The sequence below is a fragment of the Eumetopias jubatus genome, unplaced genomic scaffold (genome assembly GCF_037043125.1).
Source record: "Eumetopias jubatus isolate StellerSeaLion01/CBP00866 unplaced genomic scaffold, mEumJub1_p1.0 scaffold_15, whole genome shotgun sequence".
In the NCBI taxonomy this organism is placed as follows: Eukaryota; Metazoa; Chordata; class Mammalia; order Carnivora; family Otariidae; genus Eumetopias; species Eumetopias jubatus.
Window position 1 is genome coordinate 41,916,105 of NW_028274821.1, and position 21,873 is coordinate 41,937,977.

At 36.9% G+C, this 21,873-nt stretch overlaps 1 protein-coding gene across 2 annotated transcripts in view; it reads left to right on the top strand.

The window, feature by feature from the left end:
- Positions 1-21,873, top strand: part of CCDC171 (coiled-coil domain containing 171) — a 314,512-nt gene that overhangs the window by 37,024 nt on the left and 255,615 nt on the right. For both annotated transcript variants that reach the window (XM_028107327.1, XM_088018937.1), the window contains exons 5-6: positions 4,939-5,129; positions 19,597-19,743. In XM_028107327.1, coding sequence (XP_027963128.1) covers positions 4,939-5,129; positions 19,597-19,743 — 338 coding nt within the window. The remainder of the gene's footprint in view (positions 1-4,938; positions 5,130-19,596; positions 19,744-21,873) is intronic.

Genomic DNA, 21,873 nt, shown 5'->3' on the forward strand with positions numbered 1-21,873 from the left:
AAAGGGGTTCAAAATTCTGTTAATCACTTTGTAGAGCAATTCCATGAATAATCAATCAGCAGAATCATATAGGGATTACAAAAAAAAACATTCACAGGCCCCCTGTCACATGTTTTCTGAATTAGAATTTCTAGCTTGAGAGAGTCTATATGTTCAAGAAGGACTGCAGGTGATTTTGTTGATTGGCTAGGTTTGGGAACTGCGGGGTTAGAGGGTGGTGCCTAGAAAAGTAAAATGTAGTGGATTTAATCCTCAAAAGCTCTCTGTTATGTAGCATATGAGCACTTAAAAATCTTTTTATTTGAGTACAATGGAGGTAGGCGCCTGGATGGCTCAGTCAGTTAAGCGTCTGCCTTTGCCTCAGGTCATGATCCCAGGGTCCTGGGATCGAGTTCGGCATTGTGCTCCCTGCTTGGTGGGGAGCCTGCTTCTTCTTCTGCCTGCCGTTCCCCCTGCTTGTGATCTCTCTCTGTCAAGTAAATAAATAAAATCTTAAAAAAGTATAACATATGCAAAGAAATGTGCCTAATGTAAGTGTATAACTCATAAGAAGCACTCAGATCATGGAATGGAAAATTACCAGAAGTCCTTCCACATGGATTTATTTATTTGTTTATTTATTTATTCTGATTTTTTTTTAAGATTTTATTTATTTATTTGACAGAGAGAGACAGCTAGAGAGGGAACACAAGCAGGGGGAATGGGAGAGGGAGAAAGAAGCAGGCTCCCCACTGAGCAGGGAGCCTGATTCAGGACTCAGTTCCAGGACCCTGGGATCATAACCTGAACTGAAGGCAGATGCTTAACGACTGAGCCACCCAGGCGCCCTATATTCTGATTTTTAATAGCAAGGATGAATTATGCCTCTTTTTTGTACTTCATATTAAATGGACTCATGTAAAATGTACTCTTTTATGTCTGGCTTCTTTCCTTCGACATTGTGTGTGTGAGTTCATTCATATTGTTGTGTGAACTTTGTATTGATGCTTAGTATTACATTGTATGACATACCACATATATTTATCAATTTCTGTTAATGGGCACTTGGGTAATGTTGCTATGAATATTCCTTTTTTTTAAGCTTTTATTTTTAAGTAATCTCTATACCCAATGTAGGGCTCAAATTAACAGCCCTGAGATCAAGAATTGCGTGCTTTACTGACAAGCCAGCCAGGCGCCCCAGTGTTGTTATGAACATTCATGTGTGCAACAGGTTTTAATTAAGAGAATGTTGAACCTGAATTCAGAAGACTTAGATTTAGATCCTGGTTTTACTACTTACTTAGTGACATTTGAGCCTAGGTTGTTTTAAGGATGAAGTGAAAAAAATGAAAGTTCTTTGTTAACCACATGGGACTAAACAAGTGTTAACTTGCAGTTACTGTAAAGGTTCTAGGCCCGAGTTGTCGCCAGCTGTTTTGGGTTATTGCCACGGGTCAGAAGAATTTTTGATTACCTCTGGCATTTAATAACCACAACACTACCTGGAACTTATGAATATAAGAATTGAAAGGCACTAGATATACAAGTTAGTGACTTTCATTTAATAATGAGGAAGTTGAAGTCCAGGGAAGATGGGAAGTTATTTTCCCAAAGTCAAATGATTTCAACAGACACTTTATAGAGGAAGATAGAATAACCATTAATGAGATGAAAAATGCTTAACCTTACTTTTTTTCAGAGAAATGCAAATTAAAACCACAGTGACTGTTTATTACATACGTATTAGGTGGTGCTAATTGGAAAGACTGTCAATACCAAATGTTGGTAAGGATGTAGAGCAACTGGAACTCTTATACTTTGTAAGTGGGAGAGTAAATGGTACAACTATTTTGGGAAAAAACCTGTTAAATCTCTTTTAAATAAACAGTTGGCAGACAACTTGTTAGATAGTCAAAAGGTTTGTGAACTGGAAGCACCAGATACTCTGGAATTAGGAATTGGAATAGCAGTAGTAGGTAAATAAGGAGGGTTAAATGAAAGCTTTTTGCTTTAGAGGCAATTGGGTTTTGAGATCTCCTTCCCAAGAGCAGTGTACCCTGGGATTGCTCTCACTTTCTCGTGGGAACTGGGAGTTGAGTGGCTTAATCTCTGGAGATGATAAAATACAGAGTCTCCAGACTAGCAAAACCAGGAAGATAGCATACTCAATGCTGAATATTGAGAAAGTATTTCTTCCAGCCTCCTTTTTCTATTGGTTTCTCCAAAAGCTAGCACCCAGATTTCTGTTCTCTATGTGGGAGCTTAGAAGACTCTTCTATAGATCATCTGACCAAACCAAAAGGAAAAACCTAATGATACTGATGTTGGGAGTCTCCTAATAAATGGCCCACCAGATCCTCCTCCAGTGAAGGACCACAGTTATCAAGCCCTATATCCTCAAGTTCAGAATCTAGGTGGTGGGTATATGGGTGGGTATATGAGTGTGTCACCTTTACAGTTACCTTAATTGAGAGAAGACAACCAAGAGTTACCAGATGCTTGGGGAGAGCCTCTAGAATGGAGAGAAAAAAATAATTTGGAAGAATCAGAAACTGCAGGGAAAAGAAGATTTAACAAACAAGTAGCATTAATATCTTCAGAGCTGAAAGAGAGTATATTTTATCCATGATGCAAGAACCAGATGCTATAAAAAAAGGGGATACTCTTAGAAATTAGAAATATGAAATCAGGAATGAAAAATGTCAGTAGAAGCATTGGGAGATGAAGATGGAAGAAATCTCCTAGCAATTAGAGTAAAAAAGGCAGAGGTGGAAAAGCAGGAGAGAAAAGGCAAGAAAATTTGAGGGTCATTTTGAATAGTAGGTAATATTGAAAGAAGAGATAAGAGAAAAAACAGGGAGAGGTAAATCAGCAATGAAATTATTTAAGAAGTTATCTCAGAACTAAAGGTTATGAGTTACCAGATTGAAAGGACCCATTGCATATTCACCACCAAGACAAGAAATAGACCCACCTGAGGGCAAAGCATTATGCAATTTCAGAAAAATAGAGACAAAAGTGAAGATCTAAAGCTTTTCAAAGAGAGTAACTGGATTAGGGGGAGATTTTTTGTGCCTTTTATACCTTTCAGTTTTGAACCTTTTGAAGATATGATCCATTTGAAACACAAACATTGTTTGTTTATTTTAGTTTCAGAGGAAGAGTTTAGTGATTTATCAGTTGCGTATAACACCCAGTGTTCATCACAAGTGCTCTCCTTAATGGCCATCACACTGTTAACCCATCCCCCCACCCCAACTGAGGTCCACTAGACCTCAGTTTGTTTATAGTTAAGAGTCTCTTGTTGTTTGTCTCCCTCTCTGATTTCATCTTTTTTTATTTTCCCTCCCTTCCCCTATGTTCCTCTGTTTTGTTACTTAAATTCCACCTATAAGTGAGATCATGTGATATTTGTTTTTCTCTGACTGACTTATTTCACTTAGCATAATACTCTCGAGGTTGCAAATGGCAGTATTTCATTCCTTTTGATGGCTGCGTAATATTCCATTGTGCGTGCATGGGCTCACACACACACATATATATATCACATTGTCTTTATCCATTCATCTGTCGATGGACATCTTGCGTCTTTCCACAGTTTGGCTATTGTGGACATTGCTGCTATAAACGTTGGGGTGCAGGTGCCCCTTTGAATCACTATGTTTGTATCCTTTGGATAAATACCCAGTAGTGCAATTGCTGGATCGTATGGTAGCTCTATTTTCAACTTTTTGAGGAACCTCCATACTATTTTCCAGAGTGGTTGCACCAGCTTGCATTCCCACCAACAGTGTTAAGAGGGTTCCCCTTTCTCTGCATCCTCGCCAACATCTGTTGTTTCCTGACTTATTAATTTTATTTTATTTTATTTATTTTTTTTTTAAGATTTTATTTATTTATTTGAGAGAGCGAGAATGAGAGAGAGAGAGAGAGCACATGAGCGGGGGGAGGGTCAGAGGGAGAAGCAGACTCCCTGCTGAGCAGGGAGCCTGATGCGGGACTCGATCCCGGGACTCCAGGATCATGACCTGAGCCGAAGGCAGTCGCTTAACCAACTGAGCCACCCAGGCGCCCTGACTTATTAATTTTAGCCATTCTGACTGGTGTGAGGTGGTATCTCATTGAGGTTTTGATTAACACAAATATAATTTAAAAATAATACTACTAACTGTGGCTTTTTTTTTCTATTTTGGTTTAACAGGTGTGTTTGTATGTATTTCCTCATTTTATCTTCACAGCAGCCTAACTAGGAGGCATTTTATTCCCACTAAAGGTTAGAGAGTCAGAGAGGTTTAATCAGGTGGTGGGTGATGGAGCCAGACCTGTAAAGGTTTCATTGCTTCTTTTCTAGATGCTGAAATAGAGCAGCAGCCACAGTGAGTTGAGAGGTGTTAGTTATTGTCGAGGTAATACTAGGATGAGAGGGGAGCTGAGCCTAACCTTGGTGGAGTCAATAGCTAGAGTTCTAAGGGCTGGAACAGTGGCTTCCAACCTCAGTTTTGTGACAGCCTCACATGTAAGTGTGTCACAACTAATTTGTTGCCAATAGTCAAATATCAGAATTTGTAATCTATGAAGTCTTTTAAAAAAGTAGCCCTATAGATCACAGTTTAAAAAACCCCACAGCATTTGATTTATTTTCTTGAATAGGAGAAACGTAGTAGAATTGCAGTTGGTCCTAGAGGTGCACCTAAACTTGGGCATGCCTCTAGGAATATGTCCTGCCATTTTATGGCAAAATCACCTTTGTCTGGAGGGGAAGAAGAGATTGATAAATTAGAGAATAGATTGTTCTGGAACAGTGAGTTTTTCGAGTTGATTGGTGTGAAGTGGTTAAATGTTTTGTTCTAAGATCATGCTGTAGATGGAGTCAACTCCAATGCCTAGGTGTTTGAACTCCTAGGGATTTAATTTGTGGTTGTAAGTATACCTATTATTCTTTTATATTTTTAATAGCTCAGAACGCAGAACTTCAAGGAAAGGCTAATGAGATCGAGAAGGCATTCCAGACTTCCCAGCTGAAGTGGAAAGAAGAATGCAGAAAATTTGAACATGATTTGGAGGAAAGAGACAATATAATTCAAAATTGCAACCGAGAATATGATTTACTTATGAAAGAAAAAAGCAGACTAGAGAAAACTGTACAGGTAAATTATTATTGTTTTTTTAAAGATTTATTTATATTAGTGAGAGAGAGCATGTGTGCGTGTGCATGAGCTGGGGGGAGGGGCAGAGGGAGAGGGTGAGAGAGAATCTCAAGTAGACTCCCTGCTGAGTGTGGAGCCCGACGATGAGAGGCTCAATCCCAGGACCCCGAGATCATGACCTGAGCCAAAACCAAGAGTTGGACGCTCAACTGACTGAGCCACCCAGGCACCCACCAAGTAAATTGTTTTTATAAAGGAATTTTTCTAGATTCATTGAGATGTGTTTCATGTTATTTGAAGTTATCCTTGGAAAGGAAAATATCTACCAGAAATCAAGAAAATCTGATTTCCTCCTACCACCCTCCCTTCTCTCCCTCTCTTCTTTCCTTTCAGGTGCATTTTTGTGGGTCTCTTTTGTAGTATGCTTTAGCAACATATTAATAATACATATGCTGTTTTCTTTTGTGAAAAAGAGTTTGAGATCTCTGATCAAACTAAAAGAACTCACTAATGTAGAAGTATAAGAAGATGAAAACCTCCAGTCCTTTAGGTTCAGCAGTACAAAAATTTGGAATTTTAGAAATGTGGGTACTAGATTTTGGTCTGAATATACAATAAATATAAAAAAAATTATATATCTGATAGGGACTTCATGATCTATGTAGAGTACATTCTATATAGATATGACATGAAAAATATTTGATGACCTTTTACTGAAATTATTTGAGCTATTTCTTTTTCTGTTCTTTTTCTTTTTTTCTTTAACTCTCTAAAGTGGAAGTATGGTGTAAGGTTGAAGCTGCCAACCCCTTAACAGAGTTTGAATTGCCTATATTTGTCATTTGTTTTGAAGCACCAGTTTAAATAAAAAAAAAAAATACATGATAGAAATGCTTTACATTTACCACTGGAGTAAATGGCTTTTCAGAACTCTGGAGAAATAAATCTTTATTAGGAGTAATTTTACGCAAGCATTTACTAAATGTAAAAGTTTCAGTACAAGGTTCCATGGCATTGTCAGCAAATCTGATTTCCTCCATTTCAGACACAGTTTGTCTCTTCCTTTAGTGTTCTGTTCCCAGATCCTCCAACAGTACCTTCCGTGTGCAAGGGCTCCCTGATCTGAATGGGTGGAGTTTAGGTGGCTACAGGCGCTCCAAGTGCCCCGGTGGCCGTGTATCACCTTCCCCACGTAGAATGTCTAGAGCTATGGGGAAAGAAGCATAATGGCAGCATTATAGTCAGTCAGTCAGCCTGCACCTCAAGTTATAAGATCTTTCTGTGACTTGGCTCAGCTACTTGACAGGAGAACTCTGCTTGATTTTATGCTCCTGGCTTTGAGCTGATCTGCACAGACTAAGGGGAAATATGGGGTTGAATAGGTGGCATACTAGCCCGAAGGGGAAAAAGCTCAAGGCCCTTTGTGATGACTTTCCATTAGTGAAAATTATAAGGGTAATCTCTACTATGCAGATCCCTGCTACTGTTTATATGGACACAGAAGGCTTTCCCTCCTTCCCATATCAACCACACAATCTTTCTCCTTGTGTTAATGGGAACTTCGTTTTAAATTGGGTTTCTTGGGGAACCTGCATTTTATATATATATATATATTTTTTTTTTTAGTAGATATTTTTGAGATTTTATTTATTTGACGGAGAGAGACACAACGAGAGAGGGGACACAAACGGGGAGGGGCAGAGGGAGAAGCAGACTCCCTGCTGAGCCGGGAGCCTGATGCGGGGCTCTATCCCAGGACCCCAGGATCATGACCTGAGCTGAAGGCAGCCGCTTAACGACTGAGCCACCCAGGCACCCCTATATTTTTAAGAGTTTGAGCCAAGTTAGGTCTTACAAATGTAGTACAAGTAGGAAAACCCAAGAAGAAAAGCCTTTTGCAAGTATTATCTGTAGAACAAGAAATTAGTCGCAGTCCAACCCTTAAAAATTTTTTTGACTTTTTAAATGTTTAACATTCTAGCATTTCCTTATCCTGATTTGTTGCACGAAATTCCTTTCTTATCACCTTTGGTAAATACAGTGTACTCTGTGAGTTTTTTTTTTTTTTTAAGATTTTATTTATTTGACAGAGAGACACAACGAGAGAGGGAACACAAACAGGGGGAGTGGGAGAGGGAGAAGCAGGCTTCCCGTGAAACAGGGAGCCCAACGCGGGGCTGGATTCCAGGATTCTGGGATCATGACCCGATTGGAAGGCAGCCACTTAATGACTGAGCCACCCAGGAGCCCCCTCTGTGAGTTTTATATGTAAATTACAAGGGATAATCCAAACCGTTTGTTCATAGGTAATTAGAACTTTCCATATTATCTACTTTACCTATAGATTTACCTATAGATTACATATAATCTATATGCTGATGATCAAAATATAATATAGTTCTATTAATGATTTTAACATAAATTATAATGAGTTTTAGCCATCTATAGGTAAGGAGAGCCCTTTATACACTTGAATTGGGGATGAAGGAAGAAAGATGACTTTCACTGATCTAATAGTAAAGCAAGATTTTATTCATGTAAAGGAAACGTTGGAAAAACATCAGCAGGAGAAGAATGACATGGAGTCTCATATCAGGGAGACAGCACTGGAGGAGTTTAGATTACAAGCAGAACAATGGGAAGCAGAAAGAAGAGAGTTACAATTTATAGTACAGGTATTTTAAAAATAATAATTCAAGTCCTTAAATATGTCTTTTTTAATGCTTATGATATTAAAAATTACATTAGTGCAATAATTGGCTAGCTTACTCAACACAAAAATGATTCCTAATCTTTGATCTCTGGAAGGTCATGTTTCATCTGTGGTTATATGACAATATGGGCAACCATAACGAGCAGATACTATCAGAATTAGAGTTGGGTGACTTCTGTTGCATAAATTATGTGAATTTTGAGACATGTATACATTTGGTATTTTATTTTTCCAGTTTAAAATATGAGACTGTTCACAATCTTTAATAGCATAAAGAAATAGAATGATTGGATTTTAGATATTAAAGGATACTTATAAATTAATATAGCATAGTGATTTTCAGCTCTTTAAGAAGAACAAATTTAAAATTTTTTTAAATTTAAATTGAATTAATTAACGTATGATGTATTGTTAGCTTCAGAGGTAGAGGTAGTGATTCATCCGTCTTATGTAACACCCAGGGCTCATCACATCACGTGCCCTCCTTAATGTCCATCACCTAGTTACCCCATCCCCCCACCCCTCCAGTTTAACGACTGAGCCACCCAGGCGCCCCAAGAAGAGCAAATTCTTAATCGTGTTCTATTTACTCCTTTTCCCCAACACACAGAGTCCCCAAGGCTTCAAATAGTCTGGTTGGAAAATAACTGATTATATCCAACCCCCATTGTAGATGAGCAGATGGAGATTATGATTTACTGAGATCATAGACTGAGTGATTAATGTGGGAAAAGACTACCAGTCAACAGACTCTCACTTTGGTATACTGTGCATTTTTTTCAGGAGATTATATGTAAGTTATTTTGAAAGAGAGATGAGAAATTCAAACTGTTAATTCACTGACCAACTAACTTAAAATTTATTTCCATAATTTCTTCTATAACTTATTTTGTGATAAGAGATTTTTCTCTATACAAAACAACAAATTGAAATATCATCTTTGCACACATCCAAGATACACATTGTATGAATGAAAAATATCTATCTAAAATAAATTTTGTAGTTTTATGTTAGAAACAACTCTGCAAGACAAAGGCAGCCAACAACGTGCAGAGAATAAGAGCCATCTTATTTCTTTAAGAGTGAAAACTGGCAGTAAATAGTAGAAATATTGAATTTGTTGTATATGTAAGTATTCAAAATAACCAACAAATCCACAGCTTTCCGAAACCTCTGGTCTTGGACTATGATTTTCTTACCAGTCACTCCATCTGTAGAATCTAGAAAGACATTACAATCATTCTTTAGACCTCTTGGTATTCTTAGAGTCTGTTTGTAATTTGTGGCCTTTCCTTTCTTCCTCCCTCTAACCTTCCCTCCCTCCCTCCCTCCCTCAATTCCTTCCTTCCTTCCTTCCTTCAAGTACATACTGAGTTTCTGCTATGGGTACTGAGGATATACAAAATTGATTAAGATATGATTTCTGTCCTTGAAGATCTTAAAATAGAGAGACATGTAAAAAGAGAAAATATATTGAAATATAATAAATTTTGAACAAAATGCTATGGGATAATGAAAGAGAAATTGATTAACTGCCTGGGAGATTGGGGAAACCACACAGAGCAGATGACATTTGAACTGTTGTTGATAATTGTCTTAACGGCTACCTGAAACAAACAAGTAAACATAAGTAAATGAAAATAACCTCTTCATTTCTAAACATCTTTTTAAAGATTTTATTTATTTGAGAGAGAGAGAATGAGAGATAGAGAGCATGAGAGGGAAGAGGGTCAGAGGGAGAAGCAGACTCCCTGCTGAGCAGGGAGCCCGATGCGGGACTCGATCCGGGACTCCAGGATCATGACCTGAGCTGAAGGCAGTCGCTTAACCAACTGAGCCACCCAGGCGCCCTAACCTCTTCATTTCTGAACACTCAGAAATCTCCAGTGCCAATAGTCAGAAGCCCAAAACTTGAAAAATATGATTCAGAAGTCTTTATATTTAAATGTGTGGATGATGTGATTTTAGATGCAGTTTCTTGGTCAATCCTATAAACCTTAGATGAAATGTATGTGGTTATGACACACTTTATATTATGAAGTACTAAAGGAATAATGTATCCATCTTTTTTGTTTTTAAGATTTTATCAATTTTTTTAAGTAATCTCTATACCCAACATGGGGCTCGAACTCACAACCCTGAGAGTGAGTCACATGCTCCACTGACCAAGCCAGTCAGGCACCCCGGTATCAGGCTTTAATTATTACGTATGGGAAAGAATAGGGAATATACTCCTTAGTTACTACCACCTTTTGTAGATAATTTTTTAAAGTTTTTATTTAAATTCCAATTAATTAACATACAGTGTAATATTAGTGTAAGATAAGTTTTATTGTAGTTTGTAACCGAAATGTTCAGAGCTCAAAAGTCTCTCAATTTCTTGTCCTTTTAACATTAACAAAAGAAAACTGTTTCTCTTTTTAAAGCAAGTTTAAGAAACTATTCATATTTTTAAAAGTCTTTTTCTAAACAACTCTAGGGATAGACTGAAATTCTCTTCTCTATTGGCTGTTGATGGGTTTAGGTTTCCATCCTATAATTAGATGTTAGTATGGTATAGTGTTCTCTTTGTGTAACTCTCTAAGGGAATTCAGTTTTTAAAATAAGTTTAAAAAAAAACCCTTCTAAGTGAAACCTCATCTTTAACAGACAAAGCAGGTGTAGTATTTCTTTCATCTGGGCTTTAGAATTCAGTCCCACTATAAAAAATATCTTAATTTTATGCCATGTCTCTTTTCTTTCCTAGTAATTGAAACGCTAAATAGAGGTGTACTTCTCTGGAATATTAATGGGGACTCTAGTGCAGTTACCTCATTTTAAAAAAGTGTTTCTCATTTTTTTAAATGCATGTCCTCTTTTGATAAACATAAAAACTCCATGTCTTTCTTTAGCATTATTTGAAATTTCAAAACAAATCAAAGCCAGAAAAAGCCCCAAACAAATCAAAGCCAATTTAACTTAAAAACAAAGTATTTATGTTGATTTTGAAATATATATTCTTATTTTTTGGTCTCTATTAAAATTTTCAACTTAAAATGGCTCTTTGTTGTGTTTTTATTTATTTTTTCCTCATTCCTGCTCTAGCAATGGGAATTTTGAGGATGCTTATTTGTTGTTGTTGTTGTTTTTTTTAAGATTTTATTCATTTATTTGACACAGAGAGCGTGAGCATAGGCGGGGGGAGGGGCAGAGGGAGAAGGAGAAGCAGGCTCCCCGCTGAGCAGGAAGCCCCACATGGGGCTTGATCCCAGGACCTGGGATCATGACCTGAGCTGACTTGAGCCAAAGGCAGATACTTAACCGACTGAGCCACCCAGGCGCCCCTTCATAATCTATAATTTATCAGTAGGATTGAAAGCATTTAGAAAATGTATTTCTTTTTCATATTTATCTTGTTTCCCAAATTCTAGAACTCAACCAGGGAATAAAATGATACTTTTCTCCTTCATTGACTAAATTTAGTTTAAGTACCTAGTGATTAAGGGATGGGAGAGTCTGTAATGGCCAAAAAAAAGGAGGAATGTGGATTGAAAATAGCAGCATACACTAAAGAGGAGGGAGAGCGGGGGAGCAGTAAAGAAGGTATCAGGGCCAGGTTAGGCATCAGTGAGTGGGATATTAGCAGTGGAGGCAACATGTGGAAGATTGACCCGGTAGGCACAGCTGTGATCTAGGGACAGCTTGGAGGAAGCTCCATTGGAAAGGAAGTATTTCAGAAGTTTGCCTGAAATGGTGTAGAGCAGCAAGGAGCATTTCTTTGCAGTTTCCTAGGAAACTGCCCACTGGTGCCCTGTGTAAGCGAGCCGCATAGACAGTGACTCGGGCTCTGGTACTGCCTGTTGTTTCCCATCAGGAAATAGCTTTATATTCAATTTATAAAATTACTATATATCGTGCTCATTGTGAAAAATGTCCTCATTTAGGGAAATTTAAAAGCAAAAATGAAGGTCCTGTGACTTCCCCTTGAATCCCACTCCTTTTCTAAGGGGATATAAACATTTATCACTGTATTACATAAACGGAATTCTATTCCTTGGTATGTTTGGTGTCCATCTTTTGATATCCTTATATTTTTCTTGTAGCATTTGCATGGTTTTCTACCATGTGGACATTCCCAATATATATGAAGGAATCCCTTATTGAAAGACATTTTATTTCCTTCAAAATTTTGCTCTGATCAAGATTTGGGGCACCTCGCTGGCTCAGTTCATAGGGCATGTGACTCTTGATCTTGGGGTTGAGTTCAAGCCCCATGTTGGGCATAGAGCTTACTTTATAAATTTTTTTTAAAGATTTTATTTATTTATTTGAGACAGAGACACAGAGCGTGAGAGAGAGTAAGCATGAGCAGGAGGAAGAGCAGAGGGAGAGGGAGAAGGTGATTCTCCACTGAGCGGAAAGTCTGCACAGGGCTTGATCCTAGGACTCCAGGATCATAACCTGAGCCAAAGGGAGATACCCAACCAACTGAGCCACCCAAGCTTACTTTAAAAAAGAAAAAAAAGGAAAAAATGATTCACTAACCTTCCTGGCCATATCTTTGAGCTGTTGGACAAGTGATTGAACTGTGTAAATGCCTAAAAGTATCACTGCTTGGTGTGCAAGGTTATAGATTTATCATTATGATCGCTATTACACAAAGTTAGTACCAGTTTATACTCTGTGGCTGCTAACACTATTTCTGATTGTAGAACTGTGCTGGCTTTGGGGATTTCAGGAGATAAGCATGTACTAGGTTGAGATGGTAACTAGCTAAATTGATATATTTCTTAAGGTAGGAAGGAGGAGTACCTTAGCTCTGATATGTTTCTAACTATACTTTTATAATTCTTCAGACTTAAAACCATATTTTTGAGTCTGAGAAATGTTGTTTATATGAGTACATATAAAAACTGTAGTTTTTGGGCTGTGTTTCTGAAATATGTGGACAGAAAGCAAGTTTATTTTCTACTAGCACAATGTGGTTTTCTGTGATGGTAAATGTCAGTTCAAAAAGAAGCCCCATTTTAAAATATTTTAAGTTCAACACCTCCCTCTAGTGGACAAAAGAAAAACTCCTTCAATTTCCATTGTCCTTAATAATGATTTTGTTACAAACCCACACACACCACACTTACTTTTTCACTGTAAGGATCCTGGTAGCTTTTTGTTGTATTAGAAAATAAATTCTGTGACAAAATTTTTAAAACTTTATTTGCAAGGAGACAAATTAATCTTGACATATAACTGCATGAACTATTTTATAACTCTTGGAATTTTCTTGTATGTCATAATGCACCCCAGACTTGGATTGTGTTGATTAAACCATAAAACTTAAACTGAATATTTCAACATACAAAAGATAATAGGGATTAATATAACCAGTACCCAGCATAACCTACCATACCATTAATATACTAATATTTACCATCTAGATCATGTGTTTGTCATATTTGTTTCAGAATTAAAAACAGACAAGCAATAAATTGTTCAGTTATTTAAGACTGACTTTTCTGTATTACTTCATCATCCCACCATCACCCTATTCACAAAAGATACCATTGTTCTGAAGTTGGTGTTTAATTTTCTTTCTATATACATTCACAGTGTATCATATTATTTTGGTATTTTTTGTGTTTTAAAAATATACATAGAGTTTAATAAAGTATGAATCTTTGTCCAACTTGTCTTTCTCACTTTTTTTTTTTTAAGATTTTATTTATTTATTTGACAGAGAGAGACACAGCGAGAGAGGGAACACAAGCAGGGGGAGTGGGAGAGGGAGAAGCAGGCTTCCCGCTGAGCAGGGAGCCCAATGCGGGGCTCGATCTCAGGACCCTGGGATCATGACCTGAGCCGAAGGCAGACACTTAATGACTGAGCCACCCAGGCACCCCTCTCACTTGTGTTTTTGAGATTTATCCAAATTAATCCATGGCTCTAGTTCATTCAATTGAACTGGTGTATAGTATTTTTTACAATTGCCTATCTCACAATTAATTTCCATTACTGGATTGTTGAGATTTAAATTCTTCCCAACTTTTAATTATTACATACCATGCTTTCATGAATGTCAAATATTTTTGTTTATGTGGGTACATAGTTTGTGTATATGCAATTACTTGGAGGTAAAGTATATGCCAAATTGTTCTCCCACGTGGTTGTACCAATTCAAAAGAAGAGCTCCTCTTCCTTTGCAGTCTCTTGAATACTTGGTATTTTTTAGATATAGTTTCTTTTGCAATAGATGTGTGTAAAATTGTTTCTCATTCTTGCTTAAATTTCTTTTTCCCTGACATTGAGCATATTATATTTATTGGCCATTCATGTTTCTTCTTTTGTGAATTGCCAGTTTATAATTTTTCTCTTTTTCCTTTTGGATTGTTTGTATATTTTTATTGATTTATAGGAGTTTTTAATCTATTTGGTTGCTAATCCTTGGCTAATTATATCCCCAGGGTAAATATGGAGACAATTATATTTATTTGATGCAGGTTTAAATATTAGTGTAGTTGAATTTATCAGTCTTTTTCTTTATTAATAGTGCTTTTTTATGTCTTCAATAACCTAAAGTCATAAAGAGAATATATATTTTTTCTATACATAGCATGGGAAGATCTAATTTTATTTTATTTTTTTCTAAAGGATAACCAAATGCCCCTGTACCAGTTATTCAACGGTCTGTTTTGTCACCACTCACTGATTTATAGTGCTGTCTCTGTTGTCTGTCAAGTTCTTCTCTAAGGTTTGGTTCCTGAGTGCTGTATTCTGTTTCACTTGCATGCATGTCTATTTATGAATCAATACCGAGTTGTTTTATTTACCATGGCTTTAGAGGAAGTCTTGATATCTGGTAGGACAAGTTCCCCTCTCCATATTCTTAATATATAGAGTTATTCTTAGCCTTTTAATTTCCTATGTAAGTTTGAGATTTAGTTTGTAATATTCCACCAAGAAAGCTTGGTGAAATTTTGATTGGAATTGGATTATAAGGTCAGTTTGGCATAAAGTTGACATCCTTAATTTCTTCTGTTTTCCATCCTTTTATATTTTTGTTCTATTTCCTGGGAGATTTCTTCAATTTTATGTTGTAACTGCTCTACTGAATTTTCATTTCTTCTTTTGGGTTATTAATTTTCAAGAGCTCTTGCTTGTCCTTCGACTATTCTTTTTTTATAGTAGGCTCTTTCTTGTCACATAGTTACACATTTTTTTCTTGAGATGAGAACTTTTAAGATTTATTCCCTTAGCAACTTCCAAATATACAATACAGTATTGTTAACTAAAGTCACCATGCAGTACTTAACATCCCCAGAACTTACTATCTTATAGCTTTTGACTACCTTCACTTATTTCTCCCATTCCCCACCCTCCACCTCTGGCAATCACCAGGGATGGAGCCCCCGTATCGGGCTCCTGGCTCAGCAGGGAGCCTGCTTCTGCCTCTCCCCCTGCTCGTGCTCTCTCTTTCTGCATCTCTCTGTCTCAAATGAATAAATTAAAAAAAAATATTAAAAAAAGATTATTGCAAGCCTATGGTTAACTTCCAGTATAAAAATTTTGATTTTGGCATTTTTTGGCCAGTGTTCTTGCTGCTTTTATGGAGGGAAGAACTTTTGGCGGTCCTTACTTTGCCATTCTGAAATTGTGTCTGTTCTCTGAAGATATTTTGAAGGATTATTCTGTCTCTCTCTCTCTCTCTCTTTTTTAAAGATTTTATTTTTTTATTTGACAGGGAGAGAGAGAGAGCACATGAGCAGGGTGAAGGGCAGAGGGAGAAGCAGACTTCCCACAGAGCGGGGAGCCCACTGCAGTACTCCATCCTAGGACCCTGGGATCATGACCTGAGCTGAAGGCAGACGCTTAACTGACTGAGCCACCCAGGCATCCCTTATTCTTATATATGTTTCTTTCAGGATTTTTCCCTTCCCCCTTGATTTAGATTTCATCTTTTATGTTGTTTTTCTCCCCCCAAAATAGCACTTTTCTTACGTTTAAGAGCTGGGGGCTAAAAAGCTTATTAGAAACTCTGAGTGTTTGGGTTCGCTCTTTCAACTGTGATCTTCACTGTAGGGTTACCTGGCTGGATATTTGAAACAGATATGTATATAATCCTCCTATCTGCCCCAACTAACTTAAGAAGAGGTAGAGAATAGAAAACCTTATAGAGTTGGTATCAAAATTCCAGGCCCATATTGCTTCACCAATGAACAAAAAAAAAAAAATCCAAGGAGCAAATAATTTCAGTTTTATATAAATTCTGCCAGAGAATGGAAAAATCTTTTTTTTTTTTTTTTACGATTTATTTATTTGAGAGAGAGAGAGTGAGCATGAGCGGGAGGGGCAGAGGGAGAGGGAGAGAGAATCCCAAGCAGACCCTGCACCAAGCCTGGAGCCCGACATGGGGCTGGTCCCAGGACTCCAAGACCATCACCCCAGCCGAAACCAAGAATCAGATGCCCAACCAACTGTGCCACCCAGGTGCCCCTTGGATTGGAAAAATCTTGATAACATATCAAACTGATAAATCTTGATGCTAAATTGACAAAGATACAAGAAAGGATAATTATAGCCAATTTCACTAATGAATATACATACAAAAGAATTATATAAAATATTAGCCAACTCCATGCAGCAAAATATAAAAGATGTAATATAAAAAGCCTTTATACAATAAATGCCAAGTGAGTTTAACATTAGAAAATTAATCAGTGTTAATTTTAAATTAATGTAATCCTATGTAATATAAGTTTCTTGAATATGTAAGTAGAACTCCTAAAAAATCTATACTATTGAGAAAAACAGTTTTTAAAATAAAAACTGTGTTTTTATATGCATATCCAAAGACGTATAGTAATTGTCACATATTAGTGACTTGACCTCTGCATTAAAACTGGGATTGTTAGGTCAGACATTTCATCTACATCTTGAAAGACTTCTATTTAAAAGCCATATTACTGTAAGTAATATTTAATATAGGCCAATTATCATAAAGTTAAAATCTCACCAATGAATAGAATAAGCCCTAACTGATCCATCACTGATTTTCCCGTTGTTCCTTTTCATAGGATTAAATTGAAAGTGTCACGGAATAAAGGACATGCTCTTTGTTTAGTGTAATAGAATGATTGCATGTTGTTTTCTGTACTGTTTGTCAATAGAATGGGAACCACAAGTCATATTTTCTGAGTAAATTTCATGAGAATTCCGAATACTTCAGTTTCTTTTGCTTTATTTATTAAGTATTGTTTGAAATAATTATCATCAACTACAATACAAGCATTTTTGGTTATAGATTTTATTTTGTTTTTATTTCAGATTATTTGGTTTACATTGTGATTAACCTTGTAAATTGCTGTTTATTCATTTAAAAATATACATAGTACTTTGTGTGGATGATAGAGATGACGTGTCTGTCAAAAAGGCATATATTTTATTTTAATTTTTTAAAAAAGATTTTATTTATTTGACAAAGAGAGAGGGAGAGAGCACAAGCAGGGGAGGTCGCAGGCAGAGGCAGAGGGAGAAGCAGGCTCCCTGCTGAGCAGGAAGCCCGATGCGGGGCTCCGTCCAGGACCCTGGGATCATGACCTGAGCCAGAGGCAGACGCTTGACCGACTGAGTCACCCAGGCACCCCGAGAGGGCATATAATTCAATAATTTAACAGTGAATTTGAATTGATGCTGGCACTATTGAGTGCTTGAAGGAGGGGGACCTATCATGCAGAATAAAAATAGTATCTTACACTGGTATAGTGCTTAATGCTCTTCGAAGTACTTTCGTTTATGGAGGTACTGTTATGGTGAACTTGGATGACATATGGCTAGTCATAAAACCATTTATTCCTGAGTCCACACTGCCATTAAAAAACTGCAAGTGCTGGGCGCCTGGGTGGCTTAGATGGTTGAGCGTCTGCCTTCGGCTCAGGTCATGATCCCGGGGTCCTGGAATCGAGTCTCGCATTGGGCTCCCTGCTCAGTGCAGAGCCTGCTTCTGCCTCTCTCTGCCATTCCCTCTGCTTGTACTCTTCTGTCTATCTCTCTGTCAAATAAATAAATAAAATCTTAAACAACAACAACAACAACAAAAATCTGCGAGTGCTGTCTGCTGGTTGCAGGCTGTGCCGGCACGCGTCTGCTCTGGTGCCCAGCTTTGCTCTTATCTGTGCTAGTTTAAGGACTGAAAATGTATGAGTAGATGCGCTTCCGTATATTAAGACATTTCCGTTACCTGAAGAAAATCATTCTTAAGAGTTCGTGCGTAGTCAGCTACAGAGTGGTAACCTCATGAGTGAGGGGGTGTGGAGAGAAGGAATCATGTGAGGTTTTGTTCTTCATCCTTTGACTGTGGACGGTACTGCCCCGTGCTTTCCAAGTTAGAGTCTTTTATAGAGAATTGTCTTTGGTGCTTGCGACATTCTCAGTCATATTCTGGTGATACATTTTGAGAGGCCTGCAATACTTGGAACCATTTTGGATCCCTATGCGTGTGTATGTCCCTGAATAAGATTGTGCTGGTGAAGGAAGGTGGGAAAGGACCCTGCGTCAGAGACCTAAGTGGGAATGATGAATGTAGACACTTGACTGTGGAAAATACTTGGATATGTGTGTTAACTTCATGTTTGAACTTTCATAACATTCAACTCTGATTTCTGAGTTTAGTTGGAAAAGGAGATTGAGAAATTTCAGTAGAAGACTACCTGATTTTATTTTTCTTTCAATAATACAACAAAGATTTGAAAATTTGAAAACTGAAGGAAATGAAACACAGCCATCTAGTGGATGCAACTTGAAGAGCTATAACCATAGTTAAAGTACCAAGAACTCACATAAAAACCTCTCAAGGGTCGTTATTAGGCATTCAAGCTAATGACTTCTCCTCACATAAAGGAGCAATGTACATTTGTATTACAAAATATTTTACAATTTTAATGAGAGGGGAAAACATTATGTATGGCAGTTAGACTATAGCATTATGGAAATACCCTCAGAGGTCAATTAAACTAGCATAACATTATAGTAAGCTATATACATTTTCAGCCGTATCATATATTAATCAGAGCTCTAAAATTGTAAAACTCCATAATTCTTTTTAAAAAAAATTTATTTTTAAGTAATCTCTACGCTCAACTTGGGGCTCAAACTCACTACTCTGAGATCAAGAGTTTCATGCTCTACCTACTGAGCCAGCCAGGTACCCCAAAATTGTAAAACTCCAGTAGTGCTTTCTGAATATGTGTATATTCTGAAACATTGCTGGAATATCTAGACCTCTCTTGCTTATGAGGGCAAGTGTCTATAAATCCTTGAACAACATGGTTTGCACTGCGTGGGTCCACTTACACATGGATTTTTTTCAACGAATATGTAGGAAAATTTTTTGGAGATTTTGGACAATCTGAAAAAACTTGGAGATGAACTGTGTAGCCTAGAAATACTGAAAAAAAATTTAAAAAAAGTTAAGTATTGTAAGAATACAGTACATAATACATATAAACATACAAAATATGGGTTAATTGTATTATCAGTAAGGCTTCTGGTCAACAGTAGGCTATTGGTAGCCAAGTCTTTGGGGAGACAAAACTTATATACAGATTTTTCGACTGCTCATGGATGGGCGTCCCTAACCCTCATATTGTTCAGGAGTCAACCATATAAATTAACCTTTTACTATGGTTGAAGCATAGGCTTAGTTACTCACTGTCTTCTGTGAAATACATTTTTGTGATTGTTGGCTTATAAACTTTATTGATGCAAAAATGAATTATTTTCCAGGAGCAAGATAATGCTGTACAAAATATGCACAAGAAGGTAGAAAAATTAGAAACTGAGCACATGGACTGCTCTGATCTTCTACGGCGACAAACGAGTGAACTTGAATTTAGCACTCAACGAGAAGAACGTCTTAGAAAAGAATTTGAGGTATATTTTCTCATTCCTTTAAAACATATATATGTGGTCCAGTCAGTAATTTAAGGTCAGAGAAAGTTTTACTCTGCCATAAAATATAACACTAAATTTTTCAGCATTTATTTATATAGAATATCTGGTTTCTTTGAAAACTTTGTATTTGAGTAAATTATATTTTGTCCCTAATTTTTAAAATCTGTCCATTTTTAACAGTTAATTCTCATGGAATATTTGGAAAGTTTGAGGGTAATTCCTTCCATGATAAGGTTGAGGAAGCAACACAGGAAAGAATTTTGTGCATATAATATTAAATTCTAATTTTGTAGTTTGGATCATGTCCTAGCTTCATGGTTTTGTGGAATGCATTTCAGGTAAGACTTTAGATGGGAGGGCGCCTGGGTGGCTCGGTTAAGCAACTGCCTTCGGCTCAGGTCATGATCCTGGAGTCCCGGGATCGAGTCCCGCATCGGGTTCCCTGCTCAGCAGGGAGTCTGCTTCTCCCTCTGACCCTCTTCCCTCTCATGCTCTCTATCTCTCATTCTCTCTCTCTCAAATAAATAAATAAAATCCTAAAAAAAAAGACTTTAGATGGGAAAGAAGCATCAAGTTACAAATGAAAGTTAAATGATTTTTATGAGAGAATGATACTGATGATCACTTTGAGAGAAATCTATTTGTTAATTCTTCTTTTTAAACTTTCCTTTTGTTTATGGGAAATTAAGTATTTCAATAGGTAAAGAAGCTTTTTAAAACTTAATTTGTAATTGTTATTAGGTAAATAAGCATTTATAGAGAGAATTCAGTGATACAATCCTAGAGGTACTCCGGTTAAACTCATTGCTGTCATTTAACATTGTTCTGGAAATTTTAGCCAGAGAAGTATATGATGGCAGAGCCACAATAAGTATAGTTGTTAGAAAGTGTATCAGATGATACACTTATAACTTGAATAGTCAAGAAAATCAACTTTAAAATTATTGACACTAGTAAAAACATTCGGTAAGGAGGCCAGGAAGAAAAGAATATGTAACAATTTTATTTACATTCTTATATTCCAGCAATAAGCAGAGAATAAAGCATGTAAAAAATTTTCCTCACCACAGTGACAAGATTAGGAATATAATTAAATACAAACACATTAAAAGTTACAAAAATTAACTGAGAGTCTTCAAAGAAAATGGTGAGATGTTTTGGAGACACTCAACACTAAAAAGATATGAATCCTTCCTAGATTATATTATGGGTTAAAACAGTTCTAATAAAAAACTCAGTAGAATTATTTTGGGAATAAAGATTCAGAAATTCATGTGAAAGAGTAAAGAGCTACTACATGAGAGTCTCTCAAACATTTTTAAAAAGATTTTATTTATTTGAGGGAGAGGGGGAGAGAGAGAGCCCAAGCAGGGGAAGGGGCAGAGGAAGAGGCAGAGAATCTCAAGCAGACTTTGCGCTCAGCGTGGACTCTGACGTGGGGCTCCATCCCACGACCCTGAGATCATGACCAGAGCTGAAACCCAAGAGTTTGACGCTTAACCAACTGAGCTGCCCAGGCGCCCCTAAAATATTTTGATAAGAGTAATGAGCGGAGACTTACTATATCAGAAGTTAATACCTATTATAAAAGCTTTAGTAGTGTAATCGCAGAATTAGGATGGAAGCTGGGGAATCAGGCTCAGAAATAAATAAATAAATAAATAAATAAATACATACATACATACATACATACATACATACATACATAAATAAATCCCAGAGCATCTCTAGAGGTCTTGGGAACAGAAATGATGGAAGAAGTTAGGATGAATTGGTATCAATTTTCATTTCATTTGTTTACCAATAACAGTTGGTATCATTCCTTTTGTAACTTTATTTAGGATTCAAATCCCAAAGAGAAAATATGTGATTGAAAGAAGTAGTTTGCCCCAAATAAATCTCTCAGTTCTACTAAAATTAAAGCCCCCCCCCCAAAGAAATTTTTATAAAGAAAATTTGGTTTCTGGTACCAAAAGAAGGGGAAAAGAGATTGTTGAGTGGCCAAAAAGTACAGTAACTCTAAGACCAGATTTTCTTCCTTTTTTTTTTTTAAGATTTTATTTATTTATTTGAGAGAGAGAGAATGAGAGATAGAGAGCATGAGAGGGA